Below are 24,123 nucleotides of genomic sequence, written 5' to 3' on the forward strand. Positions count from 1 at the left end.
TTTTTTTTTTTTCATACTTAGGCAGAGAACGACCTGTTTTTCCGTGAATGCTGTGTCTGCAGCTTACTAAACCGCTGGAATATGGCAAAATGCTCAGTCAGTGCAGCAGAGGATAATTAATTGGAAGAAAATATTAGTTTTAATCATGAAAAAATTTAAATCATAATTCATTTAAATAAAGCAGTCAAGATTAATCTAGCTGGTTTGCAGATTGTGCTGCAGTCGCCGGAAATAGTGTCAGCCCACAAGAATTTGAAATTTATGGTCATCGGTTCAGAACACCATGCCCGACTAAAAAATTTTCTGAAACATTTGCAAAGAGTACTTGCTTCTTTTTTTTTTTTTTTTTTTTTTTTTTTTTTTTTTTTTTTTTTTTTAAGCCTATACCCCTCCTTAAAAAAAAAAAAAAAAAAAAAAAAAAAATTTGTCATAGAAAAATATCCCCCAACCTCCTTTAGTTTCCTTCCAAAAAAAGTTTCATTTGTTGGTTTACATTATTTTACAAAAAAAAAAAAAAAATGTATTCATGAAATATACTGCAAGTTTTTTTCATTGAAATTTCTATCATGTTTTTTCTTTCTAGTATTTTGTGGCAGTTTATGTAAGCTGCCAGAATGACAGTACAGCATCTACGGAAAAGGGGGTTCTCTGCACAAGTATCCTTGATTCTGTGATCATTAACAAAATCTGACTTTAGAGTAGTAAGAAGAAGAAAAAAAATGATAGAAATGGAGTAAAGGAAACTAACAAGAACAAAAATTAGTGAATAAGGGACACCATATTACAGTTCAAAACTAGTTTTAAAACTTAGTAATTGGTGCCTTTTTCTCTTCCCTACAACATCTTTCTCACAGAAGAGGTTGTGAGCATGTCTCTGCTCTATCATTATTTTCATGGCAAGTGCTCGTCTGAGCTCCAATCAATGATCCCCCTCCTTACCTTCCACAAAAAACACACACACGAATAGCTACAGCCACTGTCAACAATTTCCCCCACTCTCTGCCTAAATCTAAACGCAAATTCTGTAAACAAAACTTATTTCCTAGAACTGCCCATCTGTGGAACACTATCCATTGGCCTGTTTCTCGGCCGATTACAATATGGTAGCCTACAAATCCAATATAAGCAGGTTGTTAAGCTGTCCCTTTAAATTATCCAAATTCTATGCTACCCCCTTACATTTTACTCGAGTGGCCTTCAGGCTTTGATCTGCTGACTCCCTTGGGCTGGTAATGATTCAATCCAGCTTTTATTTTAAAAAAAAAAAAAAAAAAAATGTAAAAATAATTAAAAAATTCAAACACTATAAAACAAATCACAAAATGCTGATTTCGAAACATATCGTTATTTACAATAATAAAAGGTAAATTACAGGTTTGGGAGTTTAGAAAAACGAGTAAAAAAAAAAAAAAAATACTGGAATACAATTAAAGTAAAAATAGGCACATCTATATATATAAAAGGCAAAAATCGGTGTGTATGTATGTATGTATGTATGTTTGTTTGTAACGCTAAAACTTTTGAAAGACGGAACCAAACTTGACAAATTTGGTATCATATCGAAGCCCCATCACCCGGATGACAAATATCGAAATTTCACGTCAAACGGACTACTAGAAGTTGGTCAACTGATCAGTTATCTTCGAGGGGGGCCCCCAAAAAACCTGTCATTAACGCTAAAACTTGAGATGAAAGATTCCTCTCCCCTAAGAATAAAACATATGTTCAATATCTGCTTTTGTTTTTTCATTGTTTATACGGTCCCGAGCAACGCCGGGTAGCCCTGCTAGTGTATTTCAAAAAGCCTTTTTCTTCAGATTAAAGTTTCTTCTCCAGGGTTTTCTGAACTAATTTTTTTTTTTTTTTTCTTTCAAAATGTGCCCTTTTTCTTTTCTTAGTTTTCAACCCCTTTTTCTCTCTCTCTCAAAATCTCTCGTCTAATGTAATTAGACGAGAGATTTTGAGAGAGAAAAAAAGGGTTGGAAACTAAGGGCACATTTTGAAAGAAAAAAAAAAAATACTCCAGGATTTTTTTAGCTTCGGGGGAGGGGGGGGGATATTAAGGCTAGTTTTTTGGGAAATTTATTCTCCTTCTAGAGCCCTTTTGCTCTCTACTTAAAGGGAGTCGATAAAAATGTTGACTTATCAATGGAACACAAAGCACGTCTTTTGAGGACAGCCATTGCTCTGAAGTTATTTCAAACTACAAAAGCTTACCATCAACCTTATGGGTTTTGGGACATTTAAAAAAATTTTTTATTTTTTTTTCAATTTTTTCATTTTTTTGTTGCAGACCATCCACTAGTTGTGTACAAATCTCAAGAGCGATAGAAGCTTTCTATCATATCTGAAAGTGGCACAATGTTCAACAAGTGAGATCGGAGATGCACTGCTGTACCGATCCAAGTTATGACAACAAGTGAGATCGGAGATGTACTGCTCTCTACCGATCAAAGTTATGACAACAGGACCATTGCCAGCACCCTCAAAATGCATTGTTGTATCGCCGCAAATAACAGGGATGTGCCTGGGATGATGAAAATGTTTCCGGCCACGGTTATGGTCTTTTGTGTGGTTTCAAGTGAGAGCCACATCGTGCCATCTTACTCACATCTTGAAAGTCAACACCAAAGTGTACCTGGCTGTGCTGAAGAGTGTGGTGATCACCTCATGCAATCAGGTGGCTGCTGGCAAACCCTGAGTGGTAACAGGACTCTGCACAGACCCACAAGTCCAAAGAGACCCAGGCTTGGCTTCAGAAGAAATGCCACTTTATACCCCCCCCCCCCTGAACCCACTGGACAACTTCATTTGGTCATACATCAAGAAAATCAAGAACATGACTTCCCACAATGCCAAAGCCAGCCTGATTGCCGAGCTCTTGCCAGTGCTTGTGGAAAGGGCATGCTCCCAGTTCTTGACTCTTATCAAGGTGATGATTGAGGCTGAAGACTGCTACATTTAATAGATGTCAGCTCTACTGCATAATCAAGTTACCTGAATTGATTTTTTTTTTTTTTTCAATAAGTTTTAAAATAAAGGTATAGTGTTTTCTTTAGGGCGACAATTTTATAGTTCTACCCTGTACATGTATCCAGATTAAAACACATCAAACAAGCAACCCATTACACCCGAATGGTTGAGAAATATGAAAGAAATGGCAGAAATTTATTGGTTGATTTTTATGCACTAATGTAGGACTCCACTAGATGAAAACCCTGCCATGTAGATTTGACAGTCTTCTCGCCTATAGATGACCTGACGTCATTTATTGAATGTGGATTTTTTTTTTTTTTTTTTTTTTTTTCTATACAAACAAGTTAATCTGAGGTCGAGATGTTCGAAGAGGAGGGATAATTCATCGAGCAACTGCCATCCTGGAGCACCAAACAATCTGATAGGGGCTTCTTTAGGTTTTTGCCATCCAATTTACATTTGTTATAATCTGATAAAAACTATTCAAAACAAAAGCTATGATTTAATTTATGCAAAATTATAAATTTACACATTCTAGAAATTATAAGTTTTTATGAATTCATGTTTTCTGATAATTTGATTGAGTGAAAAGCTAGTTTTTATATATTTTGTACATTTTAAAGTTGTAAATATATATGCTTCACATGTTTAATTTTACAATATCAAAATAAACGTACTTTGCTTATCTGTAAATTGTTTATTCAGGTGAGACTCCATGACTTAAAATATCTGCATGTCATCTCATTAAAAATTTTCATTCTATAATGAAACTGCATTAACTGAATTTAATTGATTTGTAAAATGTAAATGTTTTATGAATGTGATTTAATAAATGCCAAATGCTTGTTTTATCATTTAATGCTCTTCCCTTTCCGGCTGTTGACCAGATTTGATCCTTTGTGAATTGAATGCCAGCAGCACCAGATAAAAATTATTGAAATATCAAGAATTCATCAATAGTTCAGCCAGTTTTACAATCAACTTCCTTTTGCTTTAATTTATATACACGTCCAAAAAAGAAAAGAAAAAAAAAAAAAAAAAAATGCAACAACAACAACAAAGATCTGTTTTTCTCTTAAATGAACTTTCATTTACTCGGTTGTCTCCCCTGATTGATTCCAGATCTGCTACATTTTCACAATCCACACCTGGCTCCTTGTTTTGCAGAGGAAATAAGCAGTTTTTCTGAGAAAGAAGCGTTCGTTAGTTTTTATATTTTCTGCAAAGTTTCATCACAATCTCATGCTGATGATCAAGAGTTGCTGAAAATCCATAAAGGATGTTCAGCTGTCATTTATTGGAAGAAAAGAGTTAGCTTTTGTATTAGTTGTTTGTAAGAATAATAAATAATTGTCAGTCAATTTGTCTTGCCTTCTCAGTATTTAAGATGAGCTTGCTTTTATTTCATTAGAACATTTGCAGTTTAGTATGCAACAGTTGGCCAACATTATTAAAGAAATGGTCTTCAAAAACTAGAGCCATTTTTAAATTGTACATGTTATAAAATATATTTCTATTGGCCTAGTTTTATCTTGATTTCTTTAATAATGAATGTGTTAGCATGTGCTAAACTCTCAATTATGCAGTGTTCTCAATTGTATCGGTGCGAACATGTTTTTGTGTTATATATGTATGTATATATATATATATATATATATATTTATATGTATATATAATAACTTTAAAAAATTACGATTTTCCTTCATGTAACAACATAAAATATTTTATGTTTGCTCTAAAATTATTTACTGCAATCATTTTGTTGATATTTCTTATTTAAAAACAAAAAAAGATTCTGCATTTCATAAGATATTTCAATGTTGTTACTTCAAAATAACCATCTATAATTGAGAACGCTGAAGACCCTTTTTCTTTGTTTAGCCATTACATGGCATGTGTTGTGGATATGTATTTATACTTTTGATGTGTACAACTCTATCATCATCTAATGGGTGGATTCTGTTTGCATCAACATTTTTGGAGAGCAAGTGTTTCAGTAAAGAAATGGCTTCGGGAACAGATTCTCTCCGTTTGCTGATTGTGGATTTCTACGCCTTTTTTTAGAAAGACAAAAAACTTCCAAGTACAGCAACCACGAATGTACTTCCTCCACATTTGTGGAAATGGGGCAAGTACCATACAACACTTCTGTACTATTTTTTTTCCTTTATATTATTGAATCCTTCAAGCTCCATTTGGCTAAATATAAGACATTTAATCATCTGGATATCAGGTAAGAGTGACTGGATATTTCTTACCTCTTTTTCTCCATTTTAGTTCAAATATCTTCAAGGAGTCATTTCTGCACTGAAAATACATCTTCACACACATTTCCATCTGTTAAAAATAAAACTATTTCCACCTGCCACTTCAATTGAAATGTGAGAAGAAAAAAATTTTTACACACTACTTGGGTATACTTTTTTTTTTTAATACATTTGATGACAAGAAGCAAAGTGTATTGTTTTGATACTACACTTCTAGTCAGTGAAGGAGAACTGCTTCTAGATTAAGGCAATATTTTATTTTTGTCTCAATCCAAAGTGCCACTTTTTATGGCTGAAATTTTCTTTGTGTTAAATTCCGTCCTTGTAAGGTTTCAGGTAAATATGGATGAACAAAGATTGTTGTATAGCTTTTTAGTGTTTGAGTGAACAAGACTAATTGGAAATATGCCATGTAAGATTTGTGTATGTGTAGATTTAATTTGTGTGTGGGGTTGGAGTATGGATGAGGAAAGATGGCTGATATGCAAATCAACAACTTAGTGTCCAGAATTAAAAATGTTTGAATTTTGGTTTTAATAGCATAAAACAAAGATAGAAAGAGGTGATTCTTTTATACTGTACATTTCTAGTGTAAACTTTTTTTTTTTTTTTTTTTCTCCCAAGACCTGATGTAAACGATTTTAATGTAGATATATTTCTCTTTCAGGTGAAGCCTTCACAGAAGCTCCCAGTTCTGTATTTGATTGATTCAATTATAAAGAACCTGACAGAATATTCATATTCCAGATTATTCAGCAAAAATGTAGTATCTATATTTTGTGATACCTTTCAAAAGGTTAGGCATAGCTTGTTTTTTTATATGCAGTTTATTTGAATTATCTCTGAAATTAAAATAAAGTTGTCTTGACTGAACATTTGAATTATGTAACATCTGAATTTCTTTTATTAGGGCCCAAATCACTTGCATGTCATTTAATTTTTATATAGAAGTAAATTTATGTAATTATCCAAATACCCTTTTCTGGGTTTGCCTTAAGTATTTTGTGTGCAAAATTTATTTTTTTCCTCCTTTGGATTTTTTTTACTCTTAATGGCATAATACGCTAACAAATAAATTTGATAAAATAATATAGCCTTCATCTTAAGTTTTGAAATTGAAAAAAATTGTACTAAAACTGATCGACTAAAGAAGGCAGAGAGCTTTATATTAAATCTGGAGATTCTTTTTGGTACCTAGGTGGATGAAAGAACTCGTGGAGCAATGTACAAACTTAGACAGACATGGCAGATGTATTTTCCAAACCCGAAGCTTTATGCGCTTGATATGCGTGTGAACATGATGGATCCAGCTTGGCCAATCATTGCAGAAGCACCTGAACAAGGAAACATTCATGTCAACCCCAGGTTTTTAGTACAGGTAAACAACAGCCAGCTCCAGTTGATGACTGACTTTATACTCTTGACTATTTATTTATTTATTTTTAAGTTGCTCTAGTTCCAATAAAAGTGTAGGCAACTCTATTTTACAGACTTGTATAGTCTGCTTGTTGTGTCTCTTCTCTTTTGTTTCTTTTTATTATATGTAAACATCTGTTAAAATTTTCAATATTTTGTTATTTCTCACATGATTTGACAAATTAAGGAAATTTTGCTCGTCACTAGCCCCACTCCCACCCCCTCTCTACTCAATTCCATGTGTATGTAAACTTCATGCGAATAACACTGACCTATTATTAGTTCAATACCAATGTTGAATTCTTAAGTCATTTATCAATACTTTATTTTCTGGTTCTACCGTAAGAAAAATGAATATCAAATCAGTATGGAAAATTTCTCCTTTGCATTGACTTTGCTCAGTTGTATGCATCCTTAGAATCGTTATTGACATTGGGCTTTAATACAACTTTGGATTTAAACCTACATTATCAAGGTTCACTGCACAGGTTTGTACATCCGCTCCCTTCCCCCCTGCCTCCCATTGCTGACAATTGCAAAGAAGAATAATCAACACTGAACTAATAAAAGGTTGGTTTTATTTGTTTGTTTGTTTTTTGTTGTTTTCATTGTTTTGTTTTTGTCATCATCCAACTTTTTTGTCACCACCTTTTACTCTTTCAATCATGTAATTCTAACAAAGACGAGAAAAATAAAGCAGGAAAAAATTTAGTAATGCATTTTTACACTTGTTTTTAAGAGATGTCAATTTAAGTTTGGTAGGACGCGGTGAGGTGGGGGGATCAAATATGAAAATCCTAATATCTTTTAATTTTTTCTTCAGAACTTTTTTCTTTTCATTATTACTATTATTAAATACCAATTGTTAGCATTACTTTATTTTGAATCGTTTCATGTTAAAAAAATAAAAATTTAACTTTTTTGAATATTTTACAATCATTCAAAATAAAACTAATCTTTGTGCTAATCTTTCCAATTTGATCTAATTACATACATTTAACAAACTACTTTCAAAGTGCTTCTTTTTTTTTATATGTATATATATATATATATATATACACTAGTTTAATTAAATCTATATTTTTACTTAATGCTTTCAATGTTATTTATGTTAGTGCCACATACCACTGCATAATTTAGCGATCTAGAAATGTTCCCAGTTTTAAAAACTCATGTCCTGTTCAGGCAGCTAATGATTGCTGTCTTTTCTGAACAGAAAGAGGAAGACGAAGGGCCTCTAGCTGAGCAACCAGAAACTTTGATGAGGAAACAGTTGATAGCTAAACAGCAGAAATTACTTGGCGTTCTACAACATCGTATGGAGCATGAGGTAGCAGACCCCCATCCTAAGGTGGATGCTGTTTCCCACAAACCAGCTGACAATTTCAGCAAACAGCAGGTAATGCCAGTGGTCTACTGAATTGTTAGCTAAATTGTGGGAGTGGGCTTACTTAGTTTCAACATTTTTCTTCATTTTTTCTTAATTGCATATAGAAAAGTACTAAATATTTCATTTTTGGCATTCGTATGATTTTTTTTTTGTTTTGTTTAACTGTAATGTATTTGTTGGATGATGACTTACTAGCGTAATTTACTTTTAGTTTCCTTAATTTATTTGAAATGAAAAAGCCAGATCATAGTTTAATTTACTAAAAATTACTCTTAAGTGTATGAGTGTTTCTTCGGTTTGATATAAGATATGATTCTGCACTTAGTTTAACCTTTTCTATAAAAGCCAGAACATTTTTGTAGAGAAAGAAACAGATTGCCTGAAAAGAGATCCAGACTTGGGTTCAGCTTGCATGATGAGCACTCGCAAAAATGTTACAAATTTCATCTTCACTACTTTGACCATTGAATTTTCTGTTTGAATAAAAACCTTGAGACATTGTGAATAAAAAGAAAAGGATCCTTAATTTTTGGATTATGTGGCTTTGGAGTGCTTAACACATAAGATGCATTCCTTCTTTGGCCTCTTTTCTTACTCCTTTGTTTCTCTGCCACAAATTTTTACTAAACCTCAAAGGAGGCTACTTTTTAATTTTTTTGTTTAACTAGCCAGCCACCGGATTTAATCTGGCTAGTCATTAATTCCCGTTTCCTCTTGTTCCCTAGGATGATGATCTATCTGTGATAAGTGATCCTGCTGCTCATTCCATGAAAGCCTCAGCCATTCGATCTTTACCCTCCATGGTTTCAAGTAAGCCAGTTATGCCAAAGACTTATTCGCCAGCTGACACTACATCTACAACAATTGTATCAAATTTTGATTCGGCCAAAAACCAAAAAAATAAATTGCCACTGCCTAAAATTGATCCAGAACTCCCTATTCCAAAAAACAATGAAGTAATAGACCTGCCTACTAGTCAGCTCTTGAATACCCACCTTCCACCCTCTACTACTACAACTACATCATTAACAGGGCTCAGTATGATCAAAGTTAGAGATCCTCGCCTTACACGTGACCCACGACTTGCATCAAGGGATCCTCGTAATCAGCTAGCGCTGAATCGTCGGGTTGTTTTAAATGAAGGTAGTTCAGCAGCTGAGAAAACGCCATCTGCTGTACCAACTTCTACGTTAGAATTAACTTCCAAACCTCCTACGATATCTTCTAGTTTGCTGTCAAATATGCGCAGCCTTGATGCTGTTAGGTCACATTCTAACATGAATGTAGTTACAAATATGTCTAAAAATAAATGCAATGAGATTGTACCAGCAGCTAAAAAGAATGAGGGGAACTTAGATGATAAAAGAGTTGTCATCAAAGATTCTTCTGTTGATAATTACAATCAGTTCAAGGCGGCATCTACATCAATAAGTAGTGAACAGCAGGTGGCTGATGCATCTGTGAATGACTACAAGGAAGCAAATCGTCAAACTTTTGATGTTGACCCCATACGACAGGCCCCCATTAAATTCCAAAATACTTCAAAAACTGGAATGGTTACTGCAGCTGATTTTGATAAACCTTTCTCTTCAAATCTTGAAGATAAAAATAAATCTGAACCTGACATGGAAATTATTAGCAGCACTATTGAAATAACTGATGATATGTCGAATAAGACTCAATCCGATTCTGATGATGTTCAGTTCCTTTCTGATAAAAATTTTACCTCTAATGATAAAGTTAAAGGTAAATCAAATGATAGAAATTTTTCTCGGATAAGGGATCGCCGTAGAGGTAGTGATGACAGCGATAAGAGTCGCCGGCGGGACGACTCCAGAGATCGCAGTCGGTATAGTCGGGATTCCAGAAGTAGTAGGAGAGATGATGATCGTCGAAGCCGATATAGAGATGATGATTACAGAGATCGCAACACAGATCGGTTTGGCCGAGAACGGCGAAGGAGCAAAGATCGGCTTAGTAGCAGACGCAAAGAGCGCTATGATTCTGAAGAACATGATCGATATCGGAGGCGTCGAGAAAGGTCGCCTATACGTAATCGATCACCAGAAAATATGAGCTCTCGTAGCTGGCAATTAGATAATGAGAGAAAATCTTATAAAGATTCTAAAGGTGAGACTTGGAAAAGTTTGTATGATAATTCTGATAACCAACTTTCTAATGACTCCAATCAAAATAGTATGGGCGCTCGAAATTGTAGTTCTATCAAAAATCACAGGCATGGTAGTGTCAGTCCTAAAGATCATCTTGAAGACAAATCAAATACAAACAAAGGCCTTAAAAGAGACAGGGATTACCGTGACAATTCCAAAGTGCCCTCATCTAAAGGAGAACATGATGCTCCTGTTTCACCTAAGAGAATCTGTACAGATCAAGGAATGGGTTTGCCGGCGGCCAGACCAATTAATACCAAAGAAGATATCAGGTGGGTTAAGTTATTTAACTTTCAGTTTTTTATATCCTCTCTCTTATTCTATTTGTTTTTTATTATTATTTGCAACATATAAACTAGTTCAGGATTTTTCTAAGTACCTTGCATTTTAATACTTTTTTTTTTTTTTTTTAACTACAAGGTATCCTGAAAATACTTATTGTTACAAGATGAGGAGCTGATATTTATGGTTTTTTTTGTTCGTTTTTTTTTTTTTTTTTTTTTTTTTCCGAAAAAATTTACTCTTGCTAACAAAAATGTAAGGGAGCTTCCTTTTTTTTTTCTATTCACAATGTATGTCTGTTTGTATAACATTGATAATTAGTTTCTACCTTTTTCCATTATTTCTATTCTCAATTTATAAAGATAACTTTATATTTTAGATATATGACTAAATGTATAACTTCACTCTAAGAGGCTTTCACCATTTATTTCATTTATAAGATATGAGTTCAAAAAAATGATTCTTTAAATTAATTTATTAAAAATAATTTTTCTTTCTTTTCTAGTGACTTGTTTGGCAAGGTTGACCAAGATTATCGAGTGCCTCCTAGTAACATGAATGATCAAAGAATACCTTATATGAGAAGTGATAGTCATTCAGGATGGGCCAAATTCAAAGCTGCCCATCCTGATGACTTCATTTCAGACGAAGGGGGTACAGGTGCACCCAGAGACATTGATGAAAGATATAAAGATGTTGACATGCGTATGAACAACTGTGTGGCAAGTCCAATGAAATTTTCTCGTGTAGTTGACGGTCCTACCAAAGATAAGCAGGCCAACTTTATTCTTGGGGCAGCTAAATTGGCTCAGTCTGGTAAGATTTCTCACGAAGAACACCAGCTGGTACTGAAACAGATGGACCGAATACAGAAAATGACATACGAAGCAGGGAAGATCACAGAAAATTATAGAGTCAGTCCAGAAAGAGAAAATAGCGATGATCATAGATTTGTTGAACAAGCCAAACAGATGCCCAAATGGCCTGGAAATGTTTCAGACATGTCCAGTGATACAAATTCTCGCAGTCCTCTAAGAGATAATAATGGTAATGCTCCACATATATTGGCTTGTCCCCTTCCCAATCAGGATGGTGATATGCGCAATGTGCAAGTGCCCAGAATGGCCATGAATGTGCATACACCCCTTAATCATCCTAACGATCTAGTCTGGAGTACTACAAATATGCATCCTGATAATGTGACCTGTGACCTCAGATGGAAAGGAAATATAGTTTTGGCAGAGAATGAAGTGTCTGGTGAAGTGCTTATTGATCATAAACCATATGAAATTGTGCCTAATGGCAAACCGCGAAAGATTAAACTTAATGGAAAAATGTTTGAAATTCATGCAGATCCACATGAAAGGGCCATATTTGTGAACAATTCTCTTTGTTATAGATTTGGGGAAGTGTCTAAAGATGTCCAACTGGATGGCCAATGGCACCAATTACATTATCAAGGTCAGCTCAAAAGCGTTTGGGTCGATCAGCAGAGATATGATGTTCGGGTTGATGCGCCTCCTCGCCGGCTTGTCCTCGATAAGGAAGACCATTCACTACAAATTGATGGACGAGATATGATGATTTTTATTGACAGAATAGAACAAGGTATATATGGCGGACCCCCGCGTAACATTTTTGTAAAAAATGTCTGCCATGAGATTAGATTTGATCCTCCTCCTAGGCAGATTCTTATAGACGGCAAACCATGTGAATTAAAACTTAACTGTAGAATACCATTTGTTGTGATTGATGGCAAGCCACACGGAATACGGTTTGATGGTCCACCTCGAGAAATTATAGTAGATGACACTTCGTATCTGGTGCCAGTAGATAAACCCATTAAGATTCGCCTTGGCAGACGACCTCATATCTTAGCATTTGGTGGACCCGCTCATGAAGTCATTATTGATGGGAAATGGTTTGAAGTGCGATTTGATGGCCCACCCGTAGAAGTTCACCTTGGAAATCGATCACATTCTGTTATGTTGAAAGGAGCTTCACCAAATGTAAAAATTCTAGGAGAATTGCCAACCATGTTCAGTGAACCTAATAGACCCCAGCTTAGTTTTAATGGGGCCAATATGTTTCCACCAGCTGCACCAATGATAAATGACTTCAGTCGACCCCGTGGACCTCATGAGAACTTTCAACATCGTCCTCCTCAATGGGATCTACCATTTATTAGACGGCCCAATCATCCAGAACCTATTACTATGATCAGACCTTTTGCTCATGATCGACAATTAGAGAACCTGAGATTCCCTGGTCATCCTGTCTTACCTCCTGGTGTCATTGGCCCGGGCCCAATGCAGCCACTCTCTGGTCCAGCTCCTTTCTATCATGGCCTTCCTCCAAATCTAAGTGCAATCACTCTACCACCTATGAATACTTTACCCCCTGGCATGGCACCAATGAACCCTGATACCAACTCTAATTCAGGAGCTCCTGTTCAACCACAATTCCCACAAATAACACTCACATCAAGTAAGTTTTTTTTTGTTTTTTTTTCACAATAAACATCCAATTTAATTCTTGTATGAATAGTGGTTGGGAATATAGATTTGAATATTTTTATTTAGTTTACTTATATAAATAAACTATGAAAGTAGCATTTTTCTGAGCAAATACTGAAATTATTTTGCGGTTATAGTTGGCTAACATATTTCCTAATGTCTAGCGTAGCGCTACCAAAAAGAGTGACATGGTAAGTCAGTTCCTTCATTTTTATTGTTCTTTAGTATTTCTATTGTGAAGCGATTTATTAAAATAAAATATAAGAAAAGGGCATTATTGAAAAGTATACACTAGAAAGTAACGAAATTATACAGATAAAAATAACAATTAGTTTTTTATTTGCACTTTCAATAACAAAATTTTATATTTTATTTGAAATTTTATAAGAAATATGTTTATGAAATTATAAAAATAAATTTTTTTTTTTTTTAATTTTAAAATAAAAGTTTTTTATTTGAATTTGTATAGTAAATATATGTTTCTGAAAGTATAAAAAATAAAATTATTGAAATTTAAATAACAAATAATTAGCTAGCCTGAAAGAAAAAAAGCAAAGGAACTGATTTGACTGGTCACCACTTCCAATAGTGCTACGCCGGAAATTAGTAAGTACGTTTTCTGACTGTAATCTATTTTGCTGATAATTTCATAAATAACCAACTGAACTGAAAATCAGAAATTTGAAAATTAAAAATCCATTTGAAGATATTTGATATTAGAAACAGCCATAAACGTGACATGTAAATATTTGTCTTTTCCTGTCAATTAGCGGATCTTGTCGACCTTCAATATACAACACCTAATCAAACTCAACATCACTTCAGTGATCGAACGGCAATATTTATAAAATTTGTTGCATGTCCAAACAATTATCAACCATAATCATGTGCTTGTTCGTGTGTGTAAATGTAAACCTAAGGGAGGTAATTCAATATACATTATGTATCCTTATTATCCATTGATTTCATGTAAAACCTTTTTAAAGCTTGAATCTTTTAATAAGCTTTGTTTCTTTCTTTATCCCAGCTGGACTAGCTAGTGTGTCATGTCCGGGTATGCCCTCAATGCCCACAGCTCCAACAGCCCTTACTACAGCTGGTAGTGTTCCAAATATTCCTCCTAATCTGGCTGCAGTGACTGCTGCTGCTGCTGCACCACCAAACTTACTGCCTCCTCCTCTACCCACGAGTCTCCTCAACAAACTAGTACGCCCACCCATGCGTGAGTATTTCTAATTTTTTTATTCCAAATTAATTGTATTTAACACGGGAGTAATTTTACTTTTTGTTTTGATTTTACAATTATTACATCTTTAATGTCTCATATAATCTACATTTCAGTCATGATAACATCAGTGCATGTTGTTAAATGATGTGATCGAAATTTATACACAGTGAATGTAATTTTTGAAAATATATTTTAAAAACAAAAAAATTAAGTTAAAAAAATTTATGGGTGTTTTTATTTATTTTTTAATTTCATTTTTTATACAGTGCTAATCTCATTTGACTGAAATTGGTTTATGAGCCTCTAATAAAATATAAAATGAGAATATTTTGTTTATTTTTTTAATATTTATAAATGCTTATATATTTTATCCAATTCAATCTAATACATATATATATATATTATTTTAATTTAGTTCCTCTCAGTCAACCACCACCACATCAACCACCCCATCCAGTAATTCCAGCTCCTCCTATTGATGTATCAGCTTTGTTCCAAAAGTTGGTGAATGCTGGTATGATTTCTACTGCTACAACTACAACTGCTGACAAGGAGAAAGAGAAAGAGAAAGAGAAAGAAAAAACACCTGAAAAGGTTTGTACAGCGTTATTTTCCTTTTATTTTCACTAATCCTCACTGAACTTTCTAATGTAACGGAATGCTCTAGACAAGTAATTATTCTCTTATTCACATCATGTGATGATTATCTATTCTTACCTGTAGAGGTATAAATCTAAATCAAATAAGTAAAGAGTATGCTTTAAATAAAAGTACACGATTGGGTTATCTCCCTTTCAAATATTTTCATCTGTGACTTTACCCCGTCTTATAAAACCAATGTTGGGAATAAACACTTTGCTGAAGATAACATACTATCTGCTGTATTGAAAAGTTTGCCACGAATTTGAATTGATATTGAAAATAGCTACCCGTTCTTATGTTTGTCATGATATTAAAGGGAGTACAACATTGTACCTTGGAAATTAAAAAAAATAATGTAAATTCAAATAAGTTTCAGACCTTAAAGCAGCAGTGCACAGGGTTCTTATTGATTCTTAGAAAATGCTGAGCGTTCCTTAAGTGAGGCTTGTACCAAAATTTATTTCAATTAATGTAACTTACACTCCATAAAGTGTTTGAAAAACATTTTTTTTTTATTTAGTTAATATGGTGTTATAAGTTTGCTTTAAAGACATGGGATTCGTCAACAATGCTGAATCTTGTGGTCATTTTATTAAATGTTAATGAAAAAAGTATTCAAGTAATTTCTAGAAATGATCTTCAAATTAAAATCACTACTTCAAAAATCGTTCATGTTGAAAATAGTTCTTAAATTATTTATAAAACAAATAACTAATTATGATTAAATTGCACGTTCTTTATACATTATTATAAATTACACATTCTTTATACATTATTATAAATATATTATTATAAATTATACATTATTGTAAATATATTATAAATTACAACATAATCACGTTGACCCACCGGTTTCCGTTAGATTACCAAAGTTAAGCCACGTTGAAACTGGTCGGTACTAAAATGGGTGACCATTTGGGAATTCCAGGTGCTGTATGTGCTCTCCACTTATATTGGCATTGTTTCCAGTTGTTCTGGACTTCTTGCCACTGGACTCCAGCAGTGCTGATTCAGGAGAGGTGTAGTTGGCAATTGTGCAATTCTTGCCTCTCAATGACATGCACAGCTACCCTTACAGGGGATATCCATTGTCTCTTAAGATTGAATGTAGACATTGATATATTTAGAGACCTTTTTCTTTTGGAAATGGTGTCTCTTGATATATTCTGTCATATTTCTCAAAAGAATTTTATGTTTACTATAGCTTTATTAATACAACACTGAAATAACCTATAACAGCAAAATATTTTTTTCCTTTTTATAAAAGTATCTAAAGAGGAAAAAAATGCTTCTATACATATATCTATGCAATTTTTATTTATTTTTTTGTATGATCAATTCACCAGGGATTCACTTCAAAATCTAAATATGATATAAAATTTTTTAAATTCTTTAATAGAAAGAAAAAAAATTTTAAATTAAGAGAAATTTGAAAGGGTATAAAAATGTAAAAATATCTTAAACTCTAATTTCGACTTCAAAAACTAGCTAGTGTATAGTTATTAATTATAAAAAACAAACTTGTTCTTTGCTTTGAAATCAAGTGTTATATACTTTCTACTTAACTGACATGCCATTCATATTCTTTACCTGCATGTTATGGAAGCCTGAGTTTTCAGTATAAACCTCAAATTAATAAAGTTATCATTTTATGTTGAACCTATTTGACACCCAGGCAACACTTAGTTACCCTTACTAGTCAGTAAATAAAATAAAAGTATGAATTAATGTCTACCAGTATTTTGCTAATTGTACTGAAAATGTATATATTTTTTAATTTGAAATTGTTATTAAAGTTTAAAATCTTTACATAATTTTGTTAAATGCTGTGTCTTTTTCTTTCTTTTTATTTCCTTTAGGAGAAGGAACCTGAACCAGAGGTCATTCCGGATCTTTTTGATTTTAAAATAGAAAAATTGAAAACGTTAGTAAATTTTTATTTTCTTTTAAACTGATTCAAGTAATTAAAAAAAAAAATACTGTTCTTTGTATGCAAATGTCTACGTGTGATTTTCTATTGTAGCAGTGATCCATTTTGTCAAAAAAGTTAAAAGCTAGGCAGGAAACAATCTTACCATATATATATATATATATATATATATATATATATATATATATATATATATATACACTTAAATATTTTCTTATTGTCCAATCCGTAAAATTTGATTTCCAACAGATTTCTTATATCAGATGAATCCTGTGAATTCCTTTATTGTATTTTCTTTTTTAACTGGTATATTTTGAATGTATTATTTAGATCTTAGAAAGTTGCATATGCAAGTAAATATAGTTTTAAGGGATATTTTCATGTATTTCAAAAGAAATTGTGCAATAAAAAGAGACAATTTTGGACATAAATTTTTATTATATCGTAATCACTAATTTTTATCCCCCATGTATTTGTAACTATGAACAGAAAAGGTAATTATAATAAAATACTTTTCCTTTTTTATTTCCAGAGTTTATACGCGGTTCGCCGATGAATTATATGAAGGTATTCAGTGTTCTTCTTGTGGAATTCGTTTCACTGTAGATGATACTGAGAAATATCGAGAACATCTGGACTGGCATTTCCGTCAAAATAAACGAGAGAAGGATGACTATAAAGTTGCCAAATACCGAAAGTGGTATTATGAAATGTCGGTAAGGAGGCGTTCAGTAATTAAAACAAATTTACACTCTTATAACTCTTTCCTTTTTATACTGTAGCCATTTTTTTTTTTTTTTTTTTTTTATTAAGTAAACAATTTGATCTTTTATCTCATTTAACTTTAATACAAACTATTTCAACTATTTTTAGATGTATTCTTGCATCTCTTCTGTCAATCAACTTGTGATCAAGTTTGAAATGGAATTTTTTTTTTTCTGACAATTTTGAAAAGGCATTTTCTTCATTGAATGTGTAGATTGAATGGATCTGTGTTTTTTGTTTTTAACATGCTTTTTAATTATTTATAGGAATGGATACAATATGAAGAAAATCAAGGTGAAGAAGAAAAAAGTGAGTATCAGTGAAAGAAACAACAATACTTTAAATATTTTCCTTATAAGATTCAAAACTTTTAATGTTAATTTAGTGTCTTATCAAAATGTTTTTTCGATTGTCAATAAAATTACTTTTTCTTGTTTTTTTTTGTTTTTTTTAGATCGTAGCAACTTTTTTGAAAATATGCTAAATCCTGTGCAAGAGCCATCATTTGTTGGCTCTCAAGGAAATAAACTTATTCAGTGTCCTGCAGCCATAGGAAATGATACAGATGATGTAAGTTCATTAGAATTCTATCTTTAATTTTGTCATGGCATTTACAGTAAATTTTATTTTTATTATTTATAAATTATGAAATATTAGAGTTTGTATTGAATTATTTGGATGATATTTCTATCAGAACAATCTGCCTCCATAGATTATACCAATCTTCATTTTTTTAATTCTGAAGCACACCAAAATATCTGTGACCAATTCGTATAGAAATGATGTTGCTTTCCCCTCCCCTGTCATTTTTTTAGGCAGAAGGAATATAAGTTATGTAGCAAAAATTTCTGACCACATTTTGTTTGAACTGATTCCATTATACATCCCATGAGAATAATCTCAATCTCTCTCTCTTTGCAGGTGTGTGATATTTGTGGTGATCCATTTGAGCAATTCTGGGAAGAGGAAGAAGAAGAATGGCACTTAAGAAATGCTGTTCGAGTAGAGGGAAAAGTAAGCTAACAGTTTTTGTTTTATATGTAGAGTTCTGTTTCTACCATTTAAAATCAGTAAAGAGAGGGTGGAGTCTCTTGTAGATCAAGATATTTCCTATAATCTGTTGAACTTTTATTTATATATATATATACACACACACACACACACACACACACTAGAAAATCCACTGTTAATTAAGCACTGTTGATATTGGAATACAAATTCAAAATTAAACGGTTTAAAAGACCAAAAATAAGTGCACTTATATTATATATAATGATTGATGCAAAATAGGTTTCATTGCTCTCACCTAAAACAATGTTTTAATTAAAAAATTTTTAATGACGTTTAGTAAGTTTAAATGTCAACATGGACAAAACATGACCATCTATGGCAATGCTTCAAAAAGCATTAATGATCAAGATCTTTGACTCTTTTCTGAATTGAAACATGTATATGAATTAAAGGTGACTAGTTACTTAAAACAAACTTCTCTCCTTTCACCACAAATGCTCAGATCCTTGCTTTGCTGTAATTGGAATAAATGGCTCTCTCCTTAAGGACGACCCCCTGATTTGATAAGCTTTGAAGGCTGACCTTCACTCCAGACTTAAAATGGAAGAATTGCATCAAATTTGTTGCTACGGTTGCTTGAAAAATGGTTGGATCATTTTACAACCTGATTTGATCGTCTAGCTGTCTGATAGATACATTATAAGATGGAGTACTGATGACACATTTGGGGAGGTGCCACTTGGAACACCTTTTCCTGTCTTGGCAGAATATAAAACCTATTGGAAATCTAATTGGGAATATCTTCTTTCTCCTACAACCTCTTACAGAAGAGAAATTACTAGTGTTTCTCTACTCTATCGTTATTTTCATGGTATGTGGGTGCTCGGCTGCACAAAAAAAATATTTGATCTATGTGTGTGTTGATTGAAAGTTAATTATTAGAATATTGGGTGCTTACAGAAAAATCTTCCTATGTACTCATCATGGAACAAAGTCAAACTCGCATGAATCGATGAAATAGTTTGTTTTAGGTTTTTTTTTTTTTTTTTTTTTTTTTTTTCTTGATAAGAAAATTAAATCGTATGATTAAGCAAGATGTAGCCATTTTTGGTCGACCATGTTTTTGATCCAGTATGATAAACAGGGACACAACTGAATTTGATGTTTCAAGATTAAATTCAGAATTTTATGATGAATAATATTTAGCATTAGAATCAGTTAAATCGTAAATTTTTATTTTCTTAGTATAAAAAGAATACTTGATCAAATTTACGTGATTCTTTGAATTTGACATCTTTGTTCAGTGACGAATTATGTTAATTGTAAAGATTTTTCTGTATTTTTATTTTTAAATAAGTGTAATTCTAAATAAGCACCGAATATTTGATCTAAATTTATTAAATTGAACCAAATTGTTAAACATGAGAATTTCCTAAGAATTTTTAACCCAGAAATGATTTTCTATCTTACAATGGATTTAATTTCTTAAATATACTTTTTTAAATATTGATTTTCAAAGTTTAGACATTTTATGGCACTTGTACGGTTTAGTGAAGACATTCAAAAATGAAAATATCGAGAAAAAAAAAAACAAAAAAAAAACTTATATTGTACGTATCCATTTTGGACTGAAGATCTCTAAAAGAAAAATTTCATTTAATTTGATCGAGTAGTTTTTTTTTTTTTTTTTTTTTTTTTTTTTACAGGGGAAAAACATGTTCTTATGAGAGCGTGTTGAAGTCAGCCATTGTAAAATTTGCTAAAGCTGAACAACACGCCATGGGGAGATAACTCCATGTAAAGTGCTGACACTCCCTCCCCATTTTTAATTCTAGCTTTTCTTCCTAAAAAATCGAACCTTTTGCTTGGTATCATAAATTGTTTTTTCGCTGTAAAAAACAAGCTACTTGATGAAATTAAGTGAAATTTTTTTTCGGAGAACTTCGTTCTATAATGGATACGTGCAATATAACCTTTTTTCGATATTTTCATTTTTTAATGTCTTGACTAAACTGTACAAGTACCCATTTTATGCTAGTGCATTTTTTTTTTTTATTATGAATAATCAATTTAGAAAATGTATGTAGATTATTGGGATAAGCATGAACACAGGTTTGATTATAATAATCACTGACAAATGGAATCTAAATTTTTTATTTTAGTTCATATTTTTCATATCATCAAACAATTTCGATTTAGTAACATACTCAGCTATAAATGAAGAAAAATATTTATTTTTTTTATAGTTTATGCATGTGTGTGTGTATCTATGATTTTTTTTTTTTTCTCTTTACAGACTTATCATCCTGTTTGCTATGAAGATGTCAAGGAGGTGAGTTCTTACACTTTTTTTTAATTATGTTTCATTGTTAAATTTTATTATTTTTTCCAATTTTTTTAAACTAATTATATCTGTAAATGTTATTAAATAATTATACAAGAGAAAAAATATTTTCAGCCTTAAAATAGTGGATCGATTTTCACTAATAAGTAATTAATATTCTTGATAAACGTATATTGTTTTAGATTATAAACAAATTTTCTTAATGAAAATAAATTGTGTATAAAAGTAAATATTTCTCAAATTTTTTGAAAGATTTAAAAAAATTCACATTTCATTTAAAGCTGAATGATTTATTCTATTTTACCTATCAATACTTTCTGAAGTTTATTTTTTTTTTTTGTCATTATTCATTTGTGCCATGCTTTTTATTTTCATTGAATCAAAACTATTTCTCTATTTTGTAGTCTGTCGATGTGTCATCAATCGATACACCAAAAGAAATAATCGCAAATAATCCATTGGAAACTGCTTCACAAATAGCTACTGCAGTGCCTGTGACCAACACTACAAGTCTTGCATCCAATATAACCAGTGCTAGCACCACAACTACTGCCAGCACCAATATTACCACTGCGACTCCTATCACTACGACAACCGATCCAGCTTCCTCACTTATAACTGCACCAACTCTGATTTCTACTACCAACAACAAGAATAATAATACTCCGGTTACATGTGAAACTTCAACTGGTGTTACTGCTGCAACTACTACCACGATGGAATGCGTTCGTAGCACACCGGTCACCACTAGTGTTTCTGTCCTTTCCAGTGCAATAAATCCTGCGCTTGCAACCAATCTTCCTTCCAGCACCTTGTCCAACATTTTGGCTGCTGTAGCCAGTAGTGAAAAGTCCACCAATGCTCTTGCATCTTTGTTGGCTGATGCTCCGTCACAACTCTCTCCACATTCGCCAGCAAATGCTGATAACAATGTACCAGGCAATAATAACGCAAGTCCTGCATTGTCAGCAAGCAATACCAGCACGGCTAATGAGTTAAACATTGTTGCTCAGCCAATTACAACCATTGTTTCTACATTGGGGTTGAAGGCGCCAGGACTCTAGCCTGTATCACCTCCAACTCACTATCCATAAAATCATTCATTTGGAGTGTACACCATTTGTTTTAGTTTCCACATATACAATCAACTGTATGTGGTTATTCGAATGATGTTCGCTCATCATCTGCTCCTTTAGCAGGAATAAAGGTGCTTCACGTAGAGATCACCTTTCTTACCACCTGGATTGAGACATTTTATATGAAAGATCAAGGAAAAACTGTGGACATTTTCATTCCTGTATTGACACTGACACACAGTGAACCAACTCCTCATTGTATTCATGTTTATTTGTGCATTTGTATGTGGTTGCGTATATGTGTGCTGGTTTAGATATATCCTCGTCTGTTGTGCCCATGTGTAAATTATTTTTTGTTGTGTGAAAGTGGCATGTGTCTGAGTGCGATGACTATTTGGACAGGTGGTATTTTCTGTGATATCTCATACTGTGATGAATTTTCCCAAGAAAAAGACTGTGATATCTCTTCAATGGCAGCATTGTAAAAGAACGAAACCAAAAACGGGTAAATTTAAAATAAATAAATTATTTGAAAAAAGGAATTTTGTTTTCTTTTCCTCTAAAATAGACTTCAGAAACTTGAAGAAAAAAAATCTTCAGTGATGATAGATTCTTTTTTCTTTCTTTTGAATGTTCGAAAATTGATGTAGAAAATGAATAAAAAAAACTTTTCTTTTTTTTTTTTTTTCCTCTGCCAGTTTCTTTATTGTCAACCGTCTGTATTATAGATTTGTGCAGTGTTTGCAGAGCTTATCTTCAGCTTTTGATTGTTACTGAACGTGCTAATCATAAGAATTGTACAGATGTGAAATGATGTTTTTGCTCATTTTTTCCTCCCTCTCTCTCTCTCTCTCTCTTCTATAAATATAACTTCCCGAATTAGAAAAATCTTTTAGGGAAACGTTTCTTAACATTTATCAGCTCTCCAGAAAGAACTGGTCACCTCAAAATACCAAATCACAACTGTTTCGCAAAAAAAAAAACTATTGTCCAGTTTTGCAAAAAAATATTGAAGTCTTTTACTGGTCTTTAGATTGATCTTCTGCTTCATTTTTTATTTTTAGTTTGGTTGTCAAAATTTCATCAAGTGACAGCAGTTTATTTGTACCAAGAAGTGCTCAATAGCTTTCTAGATATCACTATATAATCCATCAATTAGAATGATAACAGACTTTACTGAAACAGCAAGATTTTTTTTCATTAATTTTTGGGCAGACTAACATTTCTAAGTTGAAGTATTTTCTTTTTTAACAATGTCAGATTGTACAATTTTATAATTAGTAGCAGTTCATTTGCTTACAACTAAAATATAAACATTTAGATGAAGACTACTCAGCTATTTTGTACAAGAACATTTCTATTGTAACTAAAAAGGATTGAGTATGGCCATTGTCTTTTCTTAATGAGTTTGAGCTGTTGGTACGTTGCAATCTTTCCTTAATCCCCCTCTGCTTTACTACCAGTAGTAGAATTTCTCTTAGTAGTTGAGAAAGACTTTTTTTTTTTATTTTGTTGTACGTAATTTCAATTTTGAAATACATTTGTAAACATTTTGTATGTTTTCTTTTTCTTCAGTAATAGACAAAAACAAAAACCTGTGTATCTTTTTCCAGTTTTGGAAATCTGTAAACAAGTTGTTTACATAGATTCTTTTTTTTAATAAAGGTTATTTTTCTTGAAGTTTTTGTTTGATTTCCTTTATTGAATTTCATGTGATTTATTTTTTGGCTGATCTTTGCTACATAACTGATGTTTACTGTTTTGAGAGAATGTTTACAAAACATGAACCGCAAAACTTGATACAGTCTTAATTACAACAGCCATTTCGGTTTTAAATTTCTTTATTCGTAAATATTTTCTTTCTTTCATTTTTTAGCTATATTATCTTTTGTAATGATTTACTTTTGAAAGGTTTAATGTATACACTCACTCAAATTTACTATATATATATATAGTCATTCATATACATTGTTTTGTTGTAACATAGCTATTCAGTATGGCTAGACAAATGTTTCAAGCTTAGATTGTTTGATAACTGGTGAATATCTTGGCCATTACACTATCAGCACAAGCTTACTATGAATGAAATTATTTCAGCAGCCATTTATA

At 32.4% G+C, this 24,123-nt stretch overlaps 1 protein-coding gene across 2 annotated transcripts in view; it reads left to right on the forward strand.

Annotated features, from left to right (window-relative positions):
• Positions 1-23,694, forward strand: part of LOC145254853 (uncharacterized) — a 37,125-nt gene extending 13,431 nt beyond the window's left edge. Inside the window, exons 2-15 of one of the 2 annotated variants that reach the window (XM_080113708.1) lie at positions 5,911-6,039; positions 6,442-6,621; positions 7,876-8,058; positions 8,775-10,492; positions 11,008-12,989; positions 14,046-14,240; positions 14,662-14,840; positions 16,748-16,812; positions 17,351-17,534; positions 17,850-17,892; positions 18,038-18,153; positions 18,505-18,597; positions 20,891-20,926; positions 21,343-23,694. In XM_080113708.1, coding sequence (XP_079969834.1) covers positions 5,911-6,039; positions 6,442-6,621; positions 7,876-8,058; positions 8,775-10,492; positions 11,008-12,989; positions 14,046-14,240; positions 14,662-14,840; positions 16,748-16,812; positions 17,351-17,534; positions 17,850-17,892; positions 18,038-18,153; positions 18,505-18,597; positions 20,891-20,926; positions 21,343-22,002 — 5,763 coding nt within the window. In that variant the 3' untranslated portion in view covers positions 22,003-23,694. The remainder of the gene's footprint in view (positions 1-5,910; positions 6,040-6,441; positions 6,622-7,875; positions 8,059-8,774; positions 10,493-11,007; positions 12,990-14,045; positions 14,241-14,661; positions 14,841-16,747; positions 16,813-17,350; positions 17,535-17,849; positions 17,893-18,037; positions 18,154-18,504; positions 18,598-20,890; positions 20,927-21,342) is intronic. The other variant, XM_080113715.1, reaches the window with a different exon arrangement.
• The last annotated feature ends 429 nt before the right edge of the window (positions 23,695-24,123 follow it).

The sequence above is a fragment of the Euprymna scolopes genome, chromosome 3 (assembly GCF_053919585.1).
Source record: "Euprymna scolopes isolate OS-2025 chromosome 3, ASM5391958v1, whole genome shotgun sequence".
Taxonomy (NCBI): domain Eukaryota; kingdom Metazoa; phylum Mollusca; class Cephalopoda; order Sepiida; family Sepiolidae; genus Euprymna; species Euprymna scolopes.